The sequence below is a fragment of the Schistocerca americana genome, chromosome 10 (assembly GCF_021461395.2).
Source record: "Schistocerca americana isolate TAMUIC-IGC-003095 chromosome 10, iqSchAmer2.1, whole genome shotgun sequence".
NCBI lineage: Eukaryota > Metazoa > Arthropoda > Insecta > Orthoptera > Acrididae > Schistocerca > Schistocerca americana.
The window spans coordinates 122,601,997-122,624,718 of NC_060128.1; the positions used below are offsets into that span (position 1 = coordinate 122,601,997).

Below are 22,722 nucleotides of genomic sequence, written 5' to 3' on the forward strand. Positions count from 1 at the left end.
TTACCCAGTTAATAATATATTTCAATATTTTAAATCCAGAGTACATTGCCTGGTTCATTTGACTGATCTAACAATGAAAAGTCAAGCTTTCTTGCAGCAGAAAATCTCTTGTTATTTTGTTCAGCTATTTCCTGAGGTTTATCAGATTCTTGCACAAGAGAATGCTTAGTTACAAATACAAACAACCACAAGTGGCCTTTGTGGAGTGAAAGTGCAAACAGATATGAATACCATTATTTAGCAAATGATAACAGATAGCATTAGCAGTCACTCATATTAAATAATTTTTTTTAGTGTGGGTTATCAGGTTCATGCACCAGAGTACATTACCTGGTTCATCTGACTGCGCTAACAATGAAAAGTCAAGCTTTCTTGCAGCAGAAAATCTCTTGTTATTTTGTTCAGCCACTTCCTGAGGTTTATCAGATTCTTGCACAAGAGAATGCTTAGTTACAAATACAAACAACCACAAGTGGCCACTGTGAAGTGAAAGTGCAAACAGATATGAATGCCATTATTTGGCAAATGATAACAGATGGCATTAGCAGTCACTCAGTCATTTAAACAATTTTCTTTTAATGTGGGTTATCAGGTTCATGCACCAGGCCGGAAAATTATCCTGTCGAAAGGTTGAACAGCAGCAGTCTGGCTGTTGTTAGCCTATCCGCAATATATGGAATGTACAGTGCCTGACAATGAACGTGAAGCATGGAGGGGAGGAGGAAACGAAATGAGACAAAGTTAAAATCTTCTGGGATGTTAAGCCGCGTCATATTTCCTTCTAAAATAATAGATTTTTCGATTCCTCTGCTGGGATCTTCTTCAGGATGTTTTAGTGTCCACTATTCCTAGAACGCTATGCAGCAGTGGGCACCGAAACATCCTGCAGAAGATCCCAGCAGAGGGGTCGAAACGTCGAATATTTTAGAAGGAAATGCAACGCGGCTTGACATTCCAGAGAATTTTAACTTTACTGGCAACGGCCACGGAAGCCTGCAGACATAAATGAAATGAGACATCACGGCTCAAAGGGATATGCGATGTTATTTTAGTGATTAAAAAACCGAGTGAAATTAACGGAGAATTTTACACTGTGAGCCCACTTACCAGTACTGCCTTACACCCCTTCTGGCCTTGGTGCAAACACTGATCCGTCTGGGTAGGGCATCTTAAGGCCGTTGAAGCCTGACATCCGAATTGGTCCCACTGGTGCTCTATGGGGCAGATATGGGGATCTCGCTGGCCATGTGTGTTCGTCAACATCACGCAGAAAGTTCGTAGAGTTGCATGCCATCTGTGGACGAGCTCTGTCCTGTTACGGTCATATGCGAAATAATACATGAGCTGTGTTGGGCTGCCAGAGTTTCCTCATTCACTACTAGCCGTGACCCAAAGTAATACCTGATGGCTCCCCTTACCATGACACTAGCAATAAGACAGCTGTGTCCAAAACAATAGAAGAATAGGACTTCTCACCAAGTCTACTCCATACTCGCTGACGATGATCGCTGAACACGATTCGACGCCATCCATCAGCTGTCATGCTTGCCAGTCAAGGCACGACACCACGCGTATCCGTTTGTATTGTGGTGTTAATAGCAGCCTACACAGGGGATGGTAATTCCTTAGTCCAGCTGCTGCCAATCTCCAGCCAGTGGCGCGGGATAACACGGAATGTTGTAGGAAGTTCATTATTAGTCCTTGGATGGAAGATGCGCATGTGGACTGATTAATATGTGCTTAGGGAAACATGCGGCGATCCTACATTGTGGTGATCAGACGTGGTCGACCGGAACCTTGACGACGAGTTTCCCTACCCTCACATTCCCATTTGGTCCAACATCAGACCACTGTCACATCCAAATGCCTCACACATTTGGGTACTGGACGATTCAACCAGCCGGCCGAAAACAGACCCACAATGAGACCCCATTCAAACTCAGTCAGGTTATGAAAACGCAGTTTCACACGAGTACACAGTACCTTCACGTCCTTCCAGGGGATCACACAACACCTGGCGTTGTTGACGCCCCTCATGTACCCCGCCAGGCCTGGTAACAACACTACCCCAATGCACTCTCGTGGCCATCCTACCTGTCACAAAGAATTGAAGCTCAGATCATTTATAGACGCGCCGATGGTGTTCGTAGGTGTACGAAGTTACATTGATATCCATACGAAGTTATACTGATATCCCCTCACACACTATGTTATTAAAAGTATACGGACACCTGTCTGAAAATGAGTTACAAGTTCGTGGCACCCTCCAGCGGTAATGCTGGAATTCATTATGGTCTTGGCTCACCCTTAGCCTTGATGACAGCTTCCACCATCGCGGGCATATGTTCAATCAGGTGCTGGAATGTTTCTTGGGGAACGGCAGCCCATTCTTTACAGAGTGCTGCACTGAGGAGAAGTATCGATATCCGTCGGTGAGGCCTGGCACGCAGTCAGCGTTCCAAAACATCCCAAAGGCGTTCTATAGGATTCAGGACTCTGAGCAGGCCAGTCCATTACAGGGATGTTATTGTCGTGCAAGCACTCCGCCACGGGCCGTGCATTATGAACAGGTGCTTGATCGTGAGGAAAGATGCAATCGCCATCTTCGAATTGCTCTTCAACAGTGGGAAGCAAGATGGTGCTTAAAACATCATTGTAGACTTGTGATATAGTGCCCAGCAAAACAACAAGGGTTGGAAGCACCCTCCATGAAAAACACGACTACACCATAACACCATTGCCTCCTTATTTTACTGTTGGTACTACACACGCTGTCAGATGACGTTCACCGGGCATTCACCATACCCACGCCCTGCCATCGGATCGCTACTTTGTGTACCGTGAATCGCAACTCTAAACAACGTTTTTCCACTGATCAGTCGTCCTATGTTTAGGCTCCTTACACCAAGCGAGGTGTCGTTCGACATTTACCAGCGTGATGTGTGGCTTATGAGCAGCCGCACGACCATGAAGTCCAAGTTTTCTCACCTCCCGCCTAACTGTCATAGTATTTGCAGTGAGTCCTGATGCAGTATGGAATTCCTGTATGATGGTCTGAATAGACCCTCTTCAACAGTCGGCGGTCTCTGTCAGTCAAGAGACGAGGTCGGCCTGTACGCTTTTGTGCTGTACGTGTCCCTTCACGTTTCCACTTCACTATCACATCGGAAACAGTGGACCTAGGGATGTTTAGGAGTGTGTAAATCTCGCGAACAGACGTAAGACGCAAGTGACACCCAATCACCTGACCACTTTTGTGAGTTCCGGGGAGCGCCCCATTCTGTTCTCTCACGGTGTCTAATGACTACTGGGGTCGCTGATATGGAGTACCTGGCATTAGGTGGCAGCACAATGCACCTAATATGAGAAACGTATGTTTTTGGGGGTGTCTGGATACTTCTGATCACATAGCGTATGTTCCATGTGCTTCACTTATTTGGCAGGCAGTGTAAATTACAGTTCAATTAGAAAAAAATAGTCGCCATTTAGCCTCATATAGCGCGGTGTTCGGCAGTTGTCTCAGATGGTGGTGGTGAACAACACGGAGTGCGTGGACGGCCAGGGCGGCAACCTGACGGAGCGCATGCTGTGCGTGGCGCCCCTCGAGGGCAGCATCTGCAAGGGCGACGATGGCGGCCCGGCAGTCATCGACGGCGTCCAGTTCGGCATCGTCTCGGTGGCGCCCTACTCGTGCGACACCAACACCGTGCTGGTCAACCTGGCCGAGTACTACGTGCGAGACTGGATCCGGTACTTCTCCGGAGTGTGACGACACGCTTGACTTGCCCTTACTGCCAGGATTAACTGGCGCCTGGGTCAGGCCCAACCCCTCAGACGTGCTGACATCTCCTCTCCTCAGGCCTACTCCTATACTCCCTTATTGGTGTTCTATATTTGAATGCAGAAATAAAGCAGAATTGCAGGGCAGAAGTAATTTTGAATCCGATGTTCTTTGGTTACCTGTTTCGACAAAATGTTACCAAGTTTCCAGCTGCAAAGTTCAAACCAACTGAACTGTCTAAACGGGGTTGATCACTTGCGTGGAGTGACGCTTCCGCGGGAGATATTTTTCTGTGGAACCTTGCTGGTTTGCTGGGATAAGCGGCTCTTTGTAAGCGATTGTGGTGACCAGCTGACCTGTAGCTCCACCTGATGTCTAGGTTACCTTCGAATGTAACAGTTTGGTTGTGAGTTGGTGAAGCAAAAACGTTCAAATGTGTGTGAAATCTTATGGGACTTAACTGCTAAGGTCATCAGTCCCTAACCTTACACACTACTTAATCTAAATTATCCTAAGGACAAACACACACACCCATGCCCGAGGGAGGACTCGAACCTCCGCCGGGATCAGCCGTACAGTCCAGGACTGCAGCCCTTGAGACCGCTCGGCTAATCCCGCGGGGCATTTGGTGGAGCCAACAAATGAGAAAGCAAGGAATCAGTGTGTGTTGACAAACTAATCTTTAGCTTAGCCTGACGTCTGTATTAGGTCGGAATATCACACTTTGGTTGCGAGTTGGCGAAGCCAACAAATGTGAAAACTAGACATCTGTTGTGGTGACTGACCCGTCTGTAGCTTAGCCCTAGGTCTGAGTTAGTTTGGAATGCGATAGTTCGGTTGTGGGTCGATGAAGCCAAAAACCGTGAAAGCAAGAAATCTGCGTGTGGTGACAAGACTGATCCATACCTTAATCTGATGTCTAGTTAGGTTGGAAGGCGATATACTGGTTGACAACTGGCGAAGCCAACGGATATGAAACAGAAAAGTTGATTGTCGTGAGACACTTATCTGTAGCTTAGCCAGAGGTCGATGCTAGGTTGGAACATGGCAGTTCGGTTGCGACCTGGCGAATGCAATGAAAGTGAAACCTTAAAACCTGATTGTGGTGACTATGTGATATTCCCGGCCGTGGCCGTCAGTTTTTTATTTTGCTAAGAAGCTCGCCTTGATGCAGCTTGATACGTACAGGGTGTTTCAAAAATGACCGGTATATTTGAAACGGCAATAAAAACCAAACGAGCAGCGATAGAAATACACCGTTTGTTGCAATATGCTTGGGACAACAGTACATTTTCAGGCAGACAAACTTTCGAAATTACAGTAGTTACAATTTTCAACAACAGATGGCGCTGCGGTCTGGGAAACTCTATAGTACGATATTTTCCACATATCCACCATGCGTAGCAATAATATGGCGTAGTCTCTGAATGAAATTACCCGAAACCTTTGACAACGTGTCTGGCGGAATGGCTTCACATGCAGATGAGATGTACTGCTTCAGCTGTTCAATTGTTTCTGGATTCTGGCGGTACACCTGGTCTTTCAAGTGTCCCCACAGAAAGAAGTCACAGGGGTTCATGTCTGGCGAATAGGGAGGCCAATCCACGCCGCCTCCTGTATGTTTCGGATAGCCCAAAGCAATCACACGATCATCGAAATATTCATTCAGGAAATTAAAGACGTCGGCCGTGCGATGTGGCCGGGCACCATCTTGCATAAACCACGAGGTGTTCGCAGTGTCGTCTAAGGCAGTTTGTACCGCCACAAATTCACGAAGAATGTCCAGATAGCGTGATGCAGTAACCGTTTCGGATCTGAATAATGGGCCAATGATTCCTTTGGAAGAAATGGCGGCCCAGACCAGTACTTTTTGAGGATGCAGGGACGATGGGACTGCAACATGGGGCTTTTCGGTTCCCCATATGCGCCAGTTCTGTTTATTGACGAAGCCGTCCAGGTAAAAATAAGCTTCGTCAGTAAACCAAATGCTGCCCACATGCATATCGCCGTCATCAATCCTGTGCACTATATCGTTAGCGAATGTCTCTCGTGCAGCAATGGTAGCGGCGCTGAGGGGTTGCCGCGTTTGAATTTTGTATGGATAGAGTTGTAAACTCTGGCGCATGAGACGATACGTCGACGCTGGCGTCATTTGGACCGCAGCTGCAACACGGCGAACGGAAACCCGAGGCCGCTGTTGGATCACCTGCTGCACTAGCTGCGCGTTGCCCTCTGTGGTTGCCGTACGCGGTCGCCCTACCTTTCCAGCACGTTCATCTGTCACGTTCCCAGTCCGTTGGAATTTTTCAAACAGATCCTTTATTGTATCGCTTTTCGGTCCTTTGGTTACATTAAACCTCCGTTGAAAAATTCGTCTTGTTGCAACAACACTGTGTTCTAGGCGGTGGAATTCCAACACCAGAAAAATCCTCTGTTCTAAGGAATAAACCGCGTTGTGTACAGCACACTTGCACGTTGTGAAAAGCACGCGCTTACAGCAGAAAGACGACGTACAGAATGGCGCACCCACAGACTGCGTTGTCTTCTATATCTTTCACGTCACTTGCAGCGCCATCTGTTGTTGAAAATTGTAACTACTGTAATTTCGAAAGTTTGTCCGCCTGAAAATGTACTGTTGTCCCAAGCATATTGCAACAAACGGTGTATTTCTATCGCTGCTCGTTTAGTTTTTATTGCCGTTTCAAATATACCGGTCATTTTTGAAACACCTTGTATGAAGTACAAGCGACAGATGGTACAGTATGTACCAGTCCGGCGGAGAGGTCGCCAACTGTACTGAACTTTCTTTTGAGTGGTCGGCACATTCGGGTGCTAGGCGCCAAAACACCTAACTTCCCTTATTAATTATTTACCTAATTTTCGTTATATTTAACCCAGTCTCTAGTATGACACTCTCTCATGGTTACCCTACGAGTCTATCGTTTTTGTTTACTGAATTTCACCAGTTCTGAGGAACGTGAGAGTAACGATATTACAGCCGAAGTGCTTCGGACACCTTCGGGTCGCTTTGGCGCGCCTGGAAGACGAAGTACCTCGGCTGCGCCAGTCAGACTTTTTTCGGGCGTTGCGGAGGATACAGTAATGAGAAGTGTCAGTATTACAGATCTTGCCCTCTGTAGATACGGAGACTAATCTGGGCAAGTAGCATCCCATGAAAAGCACAATCACAGGTTCGAGATGACAGCGTAGCAGCCTCCGCCGAAGAAGTTCCCACGACCGACGAGCTGTCTTCTGCGCTGGGAACACAGCTTTGGAAGACGACAGGTTGGTGGAAAAAACCGTTAGGGATTCTTATTCAATCTCTCCAGATCTTTCGAGGTTCCAGATCTGACGTCCAAAGGGCACACATGATTTATAACTGACTCACCTATAGCTTAGCCTGAAGTCTAGGCTAGTTTGGAATGCGAAAATTCGTGAGTTGGTGAAGCCAACAAATGTGAAAGCAAGAATCTGGGTTTGGTGACAGACGGATCTATAGCTTAGCCTAAAATCTAGGTTTAGTTGGAATTTGATAGACGAGTTGGCAGCGGGCGAAGCCAACTGATGTGAAACAAGTTGATTGTGGTGACTGTCCCATCTGTAGCTTAGCCCGAGGTCTAGGCTAGTTCTGAAAGTGACACTTTGGTTAGGAGTTGTCGAAGCTAACGAATAAAAAAGCAAAAAACCCACCGGAAGAGTCTTGGGCTCCACAGGTATATCAACAAATTCCACCCCCACACAAGCTTCACTCTGCAAAACTGTCACAATCTTGTGTAAACTCTTACTGTACTGCGAAAGTGTAATGAGCCATTCCATAAATAATCAGGAATAGTTAACTAAAGGCTACATATATCAATAATGGTTTCAATAATGGTTTCCTCAGTGACATAATTCTAAACACGGAACAGCAAAAAGAGGCAAAAGTAATATTGCTGGCAATAATATTGCGTATTCTTTCAATACATATCGATAGAAAGCCGCAGTAAACAAAATGTCAAACACAAAAACTGTTCTATCTACACTACTGGCCATTAAAATTGCTACACCACGAAGATGACGTGCTACAGACGCGAAATTTAAGCGACAGGAAGTTTCCAACCGATTTCTCATACACAAACAGCAGTTGACCGGCGTTGCCTGCTGAAACGTTCTTGTGATGCCTCGTGTAAGGAGGAGAAATGCGTATCATCACGTTCCCGACTTTGATAAAGGTCGGATTATAGCCTATCGCGATTGTGGTTTATCGTATCGCGACTCTGCTGCTCGCGTTGGTCGAGATCCAATGACTGTTAGCAGAATATGGAATCGGTGGGTTCAGGAGGGTAATACGGAACGCCGTGTTGGATCACAACGGCCTCGTATCATTATCAGACGAGATGACACGCATCTTATCTGCATGGCTGTAACGGATCGTGCAGCCACGTCTCGATCCCTGAGTCAGCAAATGGGGACGTTTGCAAGACAACAACCATCTGCACGAACAGTTCGACGACGTTTGGAGCAGCATGGACTATCAGCTCGGAGACCATGGCTGCGGTTACCCTTGACGCTGCATCACAGACAGGAGCGTCTGCGACGGTGTACTCAACGGCGAACCTGGGTGCACGAATGGCAAAACTTCATTTTTTTTTCTGATGAATCCAGGTTCTGTTTACAGTATCAGGATGGTCACATCTGTGTTTGTTGACATCGCGGTGAACGCACATTCGAAGCGTGTATTCGTCATCGCTATACTGGCGTATAACCCGGCGTGATGGTATGGGGTGCCATTGATTACACGTCTCGGTCACCTCTTGTTCGAACTGACGGCACTTTGAACAGTGGACGTCACATTTCAGATGTGTTAACGACCCGTGGCTCTACCCTTCATTCGATCCCTGCGAAACCCTACATTTCAGCAGGATGTTGCACGACCGCATGTTGCAGGTCCCGTACGGGCCTTTCTGGATGCAGAAAATGTTCGACTGCTGCCCTGGCCAGCACATTCTCCAGATCTCTCACCAACTGAAAAAGTCTGGTCAATGGTGGCCGAGCAACTGGCTCGTCACAATACGCCAGTCACTACTCTTGATGAACTGTGGTATCGTGTTGAAGCTGCATGGGCAGCTGTACCTGTACACGCCATCCAAGCTCTGTTTGATTCAATGCCCAGGCGTATCAAGGCCGTTATTGCGGCCAGAGGAGGTTGTTCTGGGTACTGATTTCTCACGATCTATGCACCCAAATTGCGTGAAAATGTAATCACATGTCAGTTCTAGTATAATATATTCGTCCAATGAATACCCGTTTATCATCTGCATTTCTTCTTGGTGTAGCAATTTTAATGGCCAGTAGTGTAGGAATCCTGCCTACTTGGTTCGCTAGACAAACAACCAACTTGTATTAATGAGTTTCATTACAACAAGAAAATTAATTTGCTAGATGTGTCGCAGGCAAAGGGAGACATACAAAATAATCTGAAGTGCTGTGAATGCTGCTCTCTAACTGACAAAAGTCTGTCCTGAACTGCTATCGAAGAACCTAACGTTCACGCTGCTATCCAAGCGGGCTCCAGCAGTCGGGCGTGGCGCTTATTTCCTCTTCACCTAGGGGCCGCTGCTGTCGCGTTGTCGTCTTGGAAGGTGCGACTGGCTGACGTCTTCTCACAGCCTTCCCTCCTCTGTCGTGCCCTACTGGCGTGCCGGCGCTGACTGTACACCATAACAAAAACATTCTTTACACTGCCAAGGCATTGACTTAGTTGACATAACGGGAACAGCGACATCTAGTTCAAAATGGTTCAAATGGCTCTGAGCACTATGGGACTTAACTTCTAAGGTCATCAGCCCCCTAGAACTTAGAACTACTTAACCCTAACTAACCTAAGGACATCGTACACATCCATGCCCGAGACAAGATTCGAACCTGCGACCGTAGCGGTAGCGCGGTTCCAGACTGTAGCGCCTTTAACCGCTTGGCCACCCCGGCCGGCAGCGACATCTAGTAACCAAAAATGAGACGCAACTGTCTCTGTACCAGCAAGAGACATGTACGTCTTACAGAAGTCAACATGGTCCAGTCCCAGTCCCCAAGATTTCCTTTTTTACTCTCTTCTGCTTTTGCTGCCCTACAACGTAACCTTTCCGCTTATTCTTCGTCTTCTTCTTCTTCTTCTTCCCCCCTCCATTTTCTGCCGCCTATTCCAAAACTACGCCACCACTGAAATAACGTCCAGAAAACGGTCTCCAGCCACCATATCTTAGTTGTTTCTACTATTAGTACATGTATATGCACATACTCAATGAATCTACAAGTTTATGTTTAAATTTGACAATCAGATTGCAGCACTCATTGTCACTTTCAAACGAAGATATGTACTGGAGGTAAAACTGATGTTTCTCAAGCAAGAAATTGAATTGCCTCAAAGCGCATAGTACCTTGGAGCAAGTACCGACAGGAGCCTGTTCTATAAACGTCATTAACTACAGAAGAAGAATGAGAGCACCAAAACTACATAATCTACTCAATCCTCAAAAGTAGAGATCTCAACGGGCAAAAGTTCGATTGTTCCAACCAGTAAGACAAGCTATGCTGCTGTATAGATGCTCCACCTGGATAACTGCTACTAAAACCAAAATAAACCTCCTACAGAGACTCCGGAACAGATTTGCGTCAGATTTTAAACTCACCCGTTGGACAAGAGCCATAGCAATTCGCGAAGAATAAACATCTCCACAATCGAACAGTAAAATTAAATCAAGAAACATACTCAAAAACTCATCGGCAAAGTAAATGCAATACGGTCACGATGTAGAAGTAGCACAACCAGCAGCTTGGCACAAATTTAGGGTATCACTGAAATGAAATGTGTGTGAAATCTTATGGGACTTAACTGCTAAGGTTATCAGTCCCTAAGCTTACACACTACTTAACCTAAACTATCCGAAGGACAAACACACACACCCATGCCCGAGGGAGGACTCGAACCTCCGCCGGGACCAGCCTCGCAGTCCACGGCTGCAGCGCTTTAGACCGCTCGGCTAATCCTGCGGGGCTAGGGTATCACTATGCACCTCTGAAAGTCTAGCATTCAATAAAGGTCGTGCTTTAGCATTTTTTAAAGAAAAGTGTCACTTTACGCCAGTTTTTCAGATCATCTTGTAACACGTGCGGGAGTACTATTGGGGGTGGGGGACCCTTTAAACTGGTTGCCGCTTCTTGACCGTTCGCCCTGTCCACACCACGTACCTGATACTCCCGCGGCGGTCGTACTGTTCTGCTCCACACTGCTGCTGGCTTGCCTGAAATTATCTCTCTAAATATGCAAGCGGGTTTAGGGGAGCCACTCAACGTCAAGCACAACACTGTCCTATGTCTGGCATGAACATCTATATTCTGAGACGATAAGGAATCACAGGTTGCACTGTTTACATTCTAAGTCGTAAATGTTTATCCAAATTAACAACCTCGGTGACTATCTGTCCACAATATTACTCAAGACGAGCGTACGCGTAACCGACACGACGCGGGTGATTGTTGATGATGCGGAAGCCGAATGATCGAACGAAAGTTCTTACGCTCGTCACGCATACAGATATCTGGTAATAGTCCTCCTTGACACCAGTAATCATGTAACACTGTTCGTAAAGTTAATTTTTTCAGTTTCTTAGTTCTCACTTGTACGAGCGTGCGCGTAACCGTCGCGGCGCGGCTGATTGTTCATAAATGCGTAACGCGATGACCGAACGCACGTCCTCACACTCGCTACAAGATACTGGCACTTGACTGCACTCTTTTATGGTAACTGATCTCTACTGACTCACATCAGTTCATTCTGGGAGACCGAACACGGCGCGGATGATCGATACCGTGCACACGCAACGAGAAGATACACAAATACGTTATCGGCGGCACTGCTCATTTTTAATTACATCTTGACGCACTTCCCTCTGAATTACTTCCATATTTAATCACTTTACTGTAATAGCACTTCTAGCAACACTTCAACCCGAATACTAACAATGCTTCTTACATGCAGAGCTACACACTACACAACATATCAATTTCGTGTCCCGCGCTCGACTCTCTAGACGCGGCTGCCCGCAAAGATACTCCACAACTAAGCCAGCGACATGACAGTACACTTACAATCTCCAAATGAGTGGACTCAACAGTTCACCCACAAATGTCAGTACTCAAATGGCAAATGCTATGTGGTGGCTTAAACCATTTTAATTCTTGTTCGTGAAGATGGTCCATGACTGGAACCGGTTGATATTTGGGTTTAAAATAGAGGCAGCTGACAGTAAAACATACATTTTACACTTTTTTTCTTGTTTTGTTGTAAGGTACCTGTGTACAAAGTTTGTAAAAGTACTTTTGAAACAGACTGTATGCAAAGACGGAAGTCTGAAAAGGGACGTTCTCACTGCTGCCGTCGTAGTAGAAGATCTGCAGTAGTCAGTGTTAATTGTGTTCTAAATGGCTTCCTAAAACTTATAAACTTATTTGAAGCTTCATCAAAAATTCATGCACATACAACTTTTAAGTACTTTCTACAGTTACGTTTCGGATATTTTGTAAACCTTACTGCAGTTGGCTATGCAGCGTCACAGTTCATCCAAAATTAGAGTGGGGTCGCACAGAGTCTTCACGAACCCCTACAAAACATTAAAGAAAGGATTAACCACATGCTACGGGATGTGGCGACTTTGGAGATGGTGTAGTGCGAGATTCATCGTTGAGGCAGCTCATTATTAAGAAATTCTCTGACATACAGATTGTGACTTTACAATGCTATTGCGAGCTGTTGTATGGATGATGGGGGAAATTTTAATTAACTCTTTCTATATCATCCAGGTTACTAAAATCTAAAATTATGGAGTCCCTTATCATCATAGTGTATAGGAAGGTAGGGCATGGACGGAGTTACTGTGAACAGTTCAGTGATAGAGTTGTTCTCATCAGGATCGGCCGTTAAGGAACACCTACAACAATACTTCAGGAACACATGGCGAGGTCGCAAGCACAAGATGAAGAGAAAGAGAAAATGTATGATAATGTTGAAAGAATAATTCAGTATGTAGAGGGAGATTCAGTAAGCGGAGAGGATTCTAACCAGAATGAAAAATGCTCTTATCATAGCACGAAGAAAACTGAATATGTCCTGGAAAGAATTAGGGATGTAAAAGAAGCGAACTAGCTTTCCCATTTATCTAGAAGCTTCAGAGACGTGTAAATCGAAACATTTTGACATATTCGCGCCTTTTTACTTGTTAGTATTAGACTCATGGCATGTAATATAACGCATCGTTTGGAGTAGAGTAACATGATACATGACGTCGTGTCGTATGACACGTCATCCAGAAAGGCATTTGTCATGTCGTGCAATGTATCACAACGTATCGTTAAAGTTAGGATACTTTGTATTATACACTCCCACTCTCAGGTACTTTCTATTGTAGATGCATCTCACTTTCTAGAAGCACATAAATTAGTGTCTATTTCAGAATAAAGACAGTCTACGTTGCGAAATTATTTAACGTCAATGACGCGTGTTACCCTTTTGGGACATCGTCATATTGTATAAAAGTAGCTAGATATGAAACTCATCCTCATAAAGCACTATAATGTAGAAAATGGACATAACAGTAATTCGATGCCTAATCCATCCGTCATATCCAATTACCTTTGCGTCAATTTTATATGGCTATATGACGGACGGGTTACATATCTAGCTACTTTTACACAACCTGATGAAGCCCCAAAAGGATGAAATGTGTCATTCATAATAAATAATTTCGCAAACAAGATTTATATTCCGAAATAATTCGAAACTGGTTGCTGTATCACCCTGCCATAATGGAATGCAATAATTTTTCAGTCTATTTGTTCTTTCACCCCTCATCATGCATGTAACAAGCGATAGGTTTGGGAAAGAAATCAAACAATTGTTTTGGTTTCCCCAGGAACAAAACCACCTCTAGAAATGTCATCCCTCCATAAAAACAGTTTTTGCTATGACACGTACGCTCTTCAAACACATGATATTATATATTGTGTACCATGGCTCGCGAATCTTCTGGATTTTGAGCACAGGATCATGGACTTTAATCAATAAATTGCAAGAGCAGGTGTGCCAACACCTTGGACGTATGAGAAGTCACTGTGCTGGGAAAGTAGGATTAACTTGAAAAAAAGCGCGAATATATCAAAATGTTTTGATTTGAATGTCTTTGAAGCTGCCAAATAACTCGAAAAGTTAATTCGCTTCTTTTACACACATAACTCTGTCCAGGACTTATTCGCCGTTTTTGTTCTATTTTTAAATGTGCATTTTTCATTCCGGCTCCCAACTTTTACTCTATCTAATTTTGACATCATAACGCCATAGCTTGGAACCGATGTAGATTTTTGTTGACTCGGGCGACGACTGATACGGTATATAGGTTTCATTATTGTCTTGTAAAATCCGAATGATGCTAGATTTTTGAAAGCGAGTTTTCACTTTTATACTAAGAAAGAGTTTTTTATTTATTCGATTCACTTTAAACCGTTTCCGGGAATTCTATTCACGTATTAGACAAATTTTACGTGCTATATTTAGCTCGAATTTAAACCATTGTATCTCGACAACAGATAAAGATTAATGGATGAAAAAATTGTTTTGACTTTGCCTATTTATCTACATTCCTGCAAAGTTTGAGCCAATTCGTACAAGTTTAAAATATAGAACTGACGCGCTTGAAAAACCTCCCATAAAAACGTGATTTTTTGCATCTTTATGTACGTAAAATTCGAACAGTGCACATACCAATGGTGGCATTAGCTGGACATTAATTTCAGCCCAATGAAATGTTTAGCAAAAGAAAATTTGGCACAATTTGCTTGGGCGTCAGCTCTGGGTCATCGTTCAAACCTTGTTTAAGATACTGTAACATTGTCACAGTAAGACAGAATTTCGAATGGCTATAAAAATGGCGCCGGCCTATGTGGCCGTGCGGTTAAAGGCGCTGCAGTCTGGAACCGCAAGACCGCTACGGTCGCAGGTTCGAATCCTGCCTCGGGCATGGATGTTTGTGATGTCCTTAGGTTAGTTAGGTTTAACTAGTTCTAAGTTCTAGGGGACTAATGGCCTCAGCAGTTGAGTCCCATAGTGCTCAGAGCCATTTGAACCATTATAAAAATGGCCGCTGATCCGCGCTAAATCAAAAACGTTTTAAGTCATGTTCATAACTCAAATAGCAACCGAAGACCAAGACCCCTCCCCGCTTCAAACTGCTATTCTGCGCGTGACCCTCTCAGACATTTTTATTACAGCGCTTTCGCTCTTTGTAACAGACCCAGAGACACGGGATGATACCAGCTGGATTAAATCAATGTCAGACAGAGATTCCTGAACCAGACACTGGACACTGGCGCAGGTAAAGACTCAAATTACAATTCAGTAATGATGAAGAGTGGACTGAAGTTCTTGAGAATTGTATGGAAGGATCAATGAGGAAAGAAATGGGATGCTGAAGTACTGACGAATGCTCAGATGAGTTTGAAGTTCGCTAAAGATGTGGATATTCCGATAAGGAATGCCTCAGTGGGAAGGTCAGTTAAGAGAAGTAGAGATGTATAAACAGAGCCATCACGTATGTTGGAAAGACAAACATATTGGACGAAGGAAAGAAGTAAAAAAAAATGTTCAGGTGAATACACGAACACAACAATATTAAGGAAGAGCAGGGAAGCCATGGCGAAATGGGCGAAGGGAAAATGTGAAGAATTCGAAAAAGACATGAGCGTCAGAAGGAGTGACTCAGTATGTAGAAAAGTCACAAAAACTCATAGTGAAATTAAAAGCAAGGTAGTAACACTAAGAGTACAATGAGAATTCCAGTGTTAAACGGTGAGGAGAGACAGAGAAGAGATTAAAGTGGATGACAAGGAAGAGATAGGAGTCCATTATTACAGTCAGAATTTAAAAGAGCTTTGGATAATTATAGATCAGGTAAGGCAGAAGGAGTAGGTAACATTCTATCGGTAATGACAAGAAACAACCATGCAGGTTGGTGTGTAGAGTCTGTGAGACTGACGATGTGCCATCAGACTTTCTCAAAAATATCATCCATTCAATGCCGAACACAGGAAGGTCAGGTGTGGGGAAGAACTATCGTATAGGGTGTTTCAAAAATGACCGGTATATTTGAAACGGCAATAAAAACTAAACGAGCAGCGATAGAAATACACTGTTTGTTGCAATATGCTCGGGACAACAGTACATTTTCAGGCGGACAAACTTTCGAAATTACAGTAGTTACAATTTTCAACAACAGATGGCGCTGCAAGTGATGTGAAAGATATAGAAGACAACGCAGTCTGTGGGTGCGCCATTCTGTACGTCGTCTTTCTGCTGTAAGCGTGTGCTGTTCACAACATGCAAGTGTGCTGTAGGCAACATGGTTTATTCCTTAGAACAGAGGATTTTTCTGGTGTTGGAATTCCACCGCCTAGAACACAGTGTTGTTGCAACAAGACGAGGTTTTCAACGGAGGTTTAATGTAACCAAAGGACCGAAAAGCGATACAATAAAGGATCTGTTTGAAAAATTTCAACGGACTGGGAACGTGACGGATGAACGTGCTGGAAAGGTAGGGCGACCGCGTATGGCAACCACAGAGGGCAACGCGCAGCTAGTGCAGCAGGTGATTCAACAGCGGCCTCGGGTTTCCGTTCGCCGTGTTGCAGCTGCGGTCCAAATGACGCCAACGTCCACGTATCGTCTCATGCGCCAGAGTTTACACCGCTATCCATACAAAATTCAAACGCGGCAACCCCTCAGCGCCGCTACCAATGCTGCACGAGAGACATTCGCTAACGATATAGTGCACAGGATTGATGACGGCGATATGCATGTGGGCAGCATTTGGTTTACTGACGAAGCTTATTTTTACCTGGACGGCTTCGTCAATAAACAGAACTGGCGCATATGGGGAACCGAAAAGCCCCATGTTGCAGTCCCATCGTCCCTGCATCCTCAAAAAGTACTGGTCTGGGCCGCCATTTCTTCCAAAGGAATCATTGGCCCATTTTTCAGATCCGAAACGATTACTGCATCACGCTATCTGGACATTCTTCGTGAATTTGTGGCGGTACAAACTGCCTTAGACGACACTGCGAACACCTCGTGGTTTATGCAAGATGGTGCCCGGCCACATCGCACGGCCGACGTCTTTAATTTCCTGAATGAATATTTCGATGATCGTGTGATTGCTTTGGGCTATCCGAAACATACAGGAGGCGGCGTGGATTGGCCTCCCTATTCGCCAGACATGAACCCCTGTGACTTCTTTCTGTGGGGACACTTGAAAGACCAGGTGTACCGCCAGAATCCAGAAACAGCTGAAGCAGTACATCTCATCTGCATGTGAAGCCATTCCGCCAGACACGTTGTCAAAGGTTTCGGGTAATTTCATTCAGAGACTACGCCATATTATTGCTAAGCATGGTGGATATGTGGAAAATATCGTACTATAGAGTTTCCCAGACCGCAGCGCCATCTGTTGTTGAAAATTGTAACTACTGTAATTTCGAAAGTTTGTCTGCCTGAAAATGTACTGTTGTCCCAAGCATATTGCAACAAACGGTGTATTTCTATCGCTGGTCGTTTAGTTTGTATTGCCGTTTCAAATATACCGGTCATTTTTGAAACACCCTGTATGATCAGCTTCACAGCTTGTGTGTCCAAGTAGCTGACAAGAATAACACACAGAATAATGAGAAGGAAAATCGAGGAATTGTTATATGACGATCAGTTTGGATCAAGGAAAGATAAGATGAAACAAAGAGGAAAGTAATGAGAAATAGCAGAAATGAAAATAGCGAGAAACTTAACGTAAAAACTGTTCAAAAAGTAGGAGATCATAAGAATCAGACTAGCAACGACAAAAAGGGCATTCCTAGCCAAGAGAAGTCTACTGGTGTCAAACATAGGCCTTAATTTGAGGGAGCAATTTCTGAGAACGTACTTTTGGAGCACAGCAAGGAGTGGCAGGGAGACATGGACTGTGGGAATATCGAAACAGAAGAGAATCGGAGCAATTGAGATGTGGCGCAGCAGAAGAATGTCGCAAGTTTGGTGGACTGATAAGGTAAGGCCGTCGTCACACGGACCGTGCTTTCGAAGGTCAACATTGTGCATGTCGAGTTCAACGTGCTGCTGAACGCTCAGAAACGATGTGACTTGTGCAAACGGCACGCGCGTCCCAACGTGGTATGAGCGACCGCAGCGCGCTCCAGAGGCAGTAGTCGGCTGGTCTGGCACGTTAATCACACTGTTTGCGAAATCTACAGGCGTAAAATTCCCATGGCAGCTCTATTACAACGCACATTTCCTCCCCTCTCCATACGCTAGTCATGTTGTTCCGTCTGTAGTACACATAAATAAAAACTTCAGTACCCTGTAGCAGGAGATAAGGTCAAAAGGAAGTACCATGTGCAGTCAGTAAGGACATCGGCTTACAAAAGTTCCATTACAAATAGTACGCTACAAATTTACAAAAGGTCTCCACATAATAAAAAAAATAATTTCATTATTCTCACTTTTTAGTAAAACTCTAATGTCATTCTTACTTAATCACTGTTCCTATTCAGCAGCAGAATCCTTACAACATGTTGTTGTTGTTGTGGTCTTCAGTCCTGAGACTGGTTTGATGCAGCTCTCCATGCTACTCTATCCTGTGCAAGCTTTTTCATCTCCCAGTACCTACTGCAACCTACATCCTTCTGAATCTGCTTAGTGTATTGATCTCTTGGTCTCCCTCTACGGTTTTTATCCTCCACGCTGCCCTCCAATGCTAAATTTGTGATCCCTTGATGCCTCAAAACATGTCCTACCAACCGATCCCTTCTTCTAGTCAAGTTGTGCCACAAACTTCTTTTCTCCCCAATCCTATTCAATACCTCCTCATTAGTTATGTGATCTACCCATCTAATCTTCAGCATTCCTCTGCAGCACCACATTTCGAAAGCTTCTATTCTCTTCTTGTCAAAATTATTTATCGTCCATGTTTCACTTCCATACATGACTACACTCCATACAAATACTTTCAGAAATGACTTCCTGACACTTAAATCTAAACTCGATGTTAACAAATTTGTCTTCGTCAGAAACGCTTTCCTTGCCATTGCCAGTCTACATTTTATGTCCTCTCTACTTCGACCATCATCAGTTATTTTACTCCCTAAATAGCAAAACTCCTTTACTACTTTAAGTGTCTCATTTCCTAATCTAATCCCCTCAGCATCACCCGATTTAATTTGACTACATTCCATTATCCTCGTTTTGCTTTTGTTGATGTTCATCTTATATCCTCCTTTCAAGACACTGTCCATTCCGTTCAACTGCTCTTCCAAGTCCTTTGCTGTCTCTGACAGAATTACAATGTCATCGGCGAACCTCAAAGTTTTTACTTCTTCTCCATGAATTTTAATACCTACTCCTAATTTTTCTTTTGTTTCCTTTACTGCTTGCTCAATATACAGATTGAATAACATCGGGGAGAGGCTACAACCCTGTCTCACTCCTTTCCCAACCACTGCTTCCCTTTCATGCCCCTCGACTCTTATAACTGCCATCTGGTTTCTGTACAAATTGTAAATAGCCTTTCGCTCCCTGTATTTTACCCCTGCCACCTTTAGAATTTGAAAGAGAGTGTTCCAGTTAACGTTGTCAAAAGCTTTCTCTAAGCCTACAAATGCTAGAAACGTAGGTTTGCCTTTTCTTAATCTTTCTTCTAAGATAAGTCGTAAGGTTAGTATTGCCTCACGTGTTCCAACATTTCTACGGAATCCAAACTGATCTTCCCCGCGGTCGGCTTCTACCAGTTTTTCCATTCGTCTGTAAAGAATTCGCGTTAGTATTTTGCAGCTGTGGCTTATTAAACTGATAGTTCGGTAATTTTCACATCTGTCAACACCTGCTTTCTTTGGGATTGGAATTATTATATTCTTCTTGAAGTCTGAGGGTATGTCGCCTGTCTGATACATTTTGCTCGCCAGATGGTAGAGTTTTGTCAGGACTGGCTCTCCCAAGGCTGTCAGTAGTTTTAATGGAATGTTGTCTACTCCCGGGGCCTTGTTTCGACTCAGGTCTTTCAGTGCTCTGTCAAACTCTTCACGCAGTATCTTATCTCCCATTTCATCTTCATCTACATCCTCTTCCATTTCCATAATATTGTCCTCAAGTACATCGCCATTGTATAAACCCTCTATATACTCCTTCCACCTTTCTGCCTTCCCTTCTTTGCTTAGAACTGGGTTGCCATCTGAGCTCTTGATATTCATACAAGTGGTTCTCTTTTCTCCAAAGGTCTCTTTAATTTTCCTGTAGGCAGTATCTATCTCACCCCTAGTGAGACAAGCCTCTACATCCTTACATTTGTCCTCTAGCCATCCCTGCTTAGCCATTTTGCACTTCCTGTCGATCTCATTTTTGAGACGTTTGTATTCCTTTTTGCCTGCTTCATTTACTGCATTTTTATATTTTCTCCTTTCATCAATTAAATTCAATATTTCTTCTGTTACCCAAGGATTTCTACTAGCCCTCGTCTTTTTACCTACTTGATCATCTGCTGCCTTCACTACTCCATCCCTCAAAGCTACCCATTCTTCTTCTACTGTATTTATTTCCCCCATTCCTGTCAATTGCTCCCTTATGCTCTCCCTGAATCTCTGTACAACCTCTGTTTCTTTTAGTTTATCCAGGTCCCATCTCCTTAAATTCCCACCTTTTTGCAGTTTCTTCAGTTTTAATCTACAGGTCATAACCAATAGATTGTGGTCAGAGTCCACATCTGCCCCTGGAAATGTCTTACAATTTAAAACCTGGTTCCTAAATCTCTGTCTTACCATTATATGATCTATCTGAAACCTTTTAGTATCTCCAGGATTCTTCCAGGTATACAACCTTCTTTCATGATTCTTGAACCAAGTGTTAGCTATGATTAAGTTATGCTCTGTGCAAAATTCTACAAGGCGGCTTCCTCTTTCATTTCTTCCCCCCAATCCATATTCACCTACTATGTTTCCTTCTCTCCCTTTTCCTACTGACGAATTCCAGTCACCCATGACTATTAAATTTTCGTCTCCCTTCACTCCCTGAATAATTTCTTTTATCTCGTCATACATGTCATCAATTTCTTCATCATCTGCAGAGCTAGTTGGCATATAAACTTGTACTACTGTAGTAGGCATGGGCTTTGTGTCTATCTTGGCCACAATAACATATGAAGTACGAAACTTGAACCGAGAGAGTGCAAAATGTCTTACTGCAGGTAGTGCAAGCTAACTTGTAGATAAAGCCAAATGAACATACTCACTCAACATAAAGAGCGCACTTTTATTTACATAGCATCGTATTTTATAGAGTACTGATCTATTTATTAGTAATGCCGGCCCTTGCGGCCGAGCGGTTCTAGGCGCTTCAGTCTGGAACCGCGCGACCGCTGCGGTCGCAGGTTCGAATCCTGGCTCGGGCATGGATGTGTGTGATGTCCTTAGGTTAGTTAGGTTTAAGTAGTTCTAAGTTCTAGGGGACTGATGACCTCAGCTTTTAAGTCCCATAGTGCTGGGAGCCATTTGAAACATTTATTAAAGTAATAAGGTAGTATATGATCCTGTTAGAAAACTCGAAGGTTTGTGAAGAAAGACGACTTCTATTCAGTGGGAACCGATCCAGCAACGCATCAGGTGTTATACTACTAATCAGCGTGTCTACTCATTACACTACACCGGTCCTACGTGGTAAACCATCATACTTTGCATCTTACAATCCCCTGATAGCTTTAATCATCAATACATTATTAACTGACATTTACTTGTAACAAACTGCAGCCAAGAGCAATGCGTTTTTGATGGATCCTCAGTATGCCATTACCTTGAAGTGGCATACTTTCATAATACGCAAGTCACAATAATTCTTTAAGCAGCAATATGACGTTTCCCGTCATTTTACCACGAGAAATCATACGCTTTTCCAGAGATCCGCAATTTGCTGGTGCTTAGAAACGGCGTGTATGGATGTGGGCTTGAACTGAAAGCCAAAATGGCGTCTCGCGACTCTGCGCTGCAGAGTGCTACGAGGTCAGAAACTCGGCACGACCAACGCTCAACATGCGAATCCACGGTCCTTGTGACAATGGCTTAAGCAATGACGAGGTTGTCCTCAGAATCGGCGAAGCAAGGAACGTATGGAAAACACAGCCAAGAAGAAGGGACGGAATGACAGGATATCTGTTAAGACGTCAGGGAATAACTTCCGTGATGCTAGAGGGAGCTGTAGAGGGTAAAAACTGTAGTGGAAGACAGAGATTGGAATGCACCCAGCAAGTAATTGAGGATGTAGGGTGCAATAGCTACTCCGAGGTGAAGAGGTTGGCACAGAAGAGGAATTCGTGGCGGGGTGCATCAAACCTGTCAGAGGCCTGGTGACTCAGAAAAACCATCGTCATGATGTTGTACGGTTTCCAGTCCCTGGTTGGTCCATTTAGAACTGTAACGTTATTATAGGCCGTCAACGCCAAACATCACCGCAATGTCCTAACAGACACGTTCGTATAACGTACGACACTGATTTCTGCGGTTATTTCACGCAGTGTCTCTCGTCTGTTTGCACTGACAGCTCTACGCAAACGCTGATGTCTGGAAGACCGTCGGCCACTGCTTTGTCCATTGTGGGAGGCAATGCCTCAAATTTGGTATTCTCGGCACATTCTAAACACTGTGGATTTCGGAACTTTGAATTCCCTACTCGTTTCTGAATTGGAATGTCCCATGCATCTACCTCAAACTACCATTCCGCGTTCAACGTCTGTTAATTAACGTAGTGCTGCCGTAATCACGTCGGAGACATTTTCACATGAATCGTCTGAATGAAAATGACAGCTGTGCCAATGAACAACCCTTTTATACCTCGT

At 44.2% G+C, this 22,722-nt stretch overlaps 1 protein-coding gene across 1 annotated transcript in view; it reads left to right on the forward strand.

Annotated features, from left to right (window-relative positions):
- Positions 1–3,790, forward strand: part of LOC124552291 (trypsin alpha-like) — a 37,622-nt gene extending 33,832 nt beyond the window's left edge. Inside the window, exon 4 of the mRNA XM_047126568.1 lies at positions 3,515–3,790. Within this exon, the coding sequence (XP_046982524.1) occupies positions 3,515–3,769 (255 nt within the window). The 3' untranslated portion in view covers positions 3,770–3,790. The remainder of the gene's footprint in view (positions 1–3,514) is intronic.
- The last annotated feature ends 18,932 nt before the right edge of the window (positions 3,791–22,722 follow it).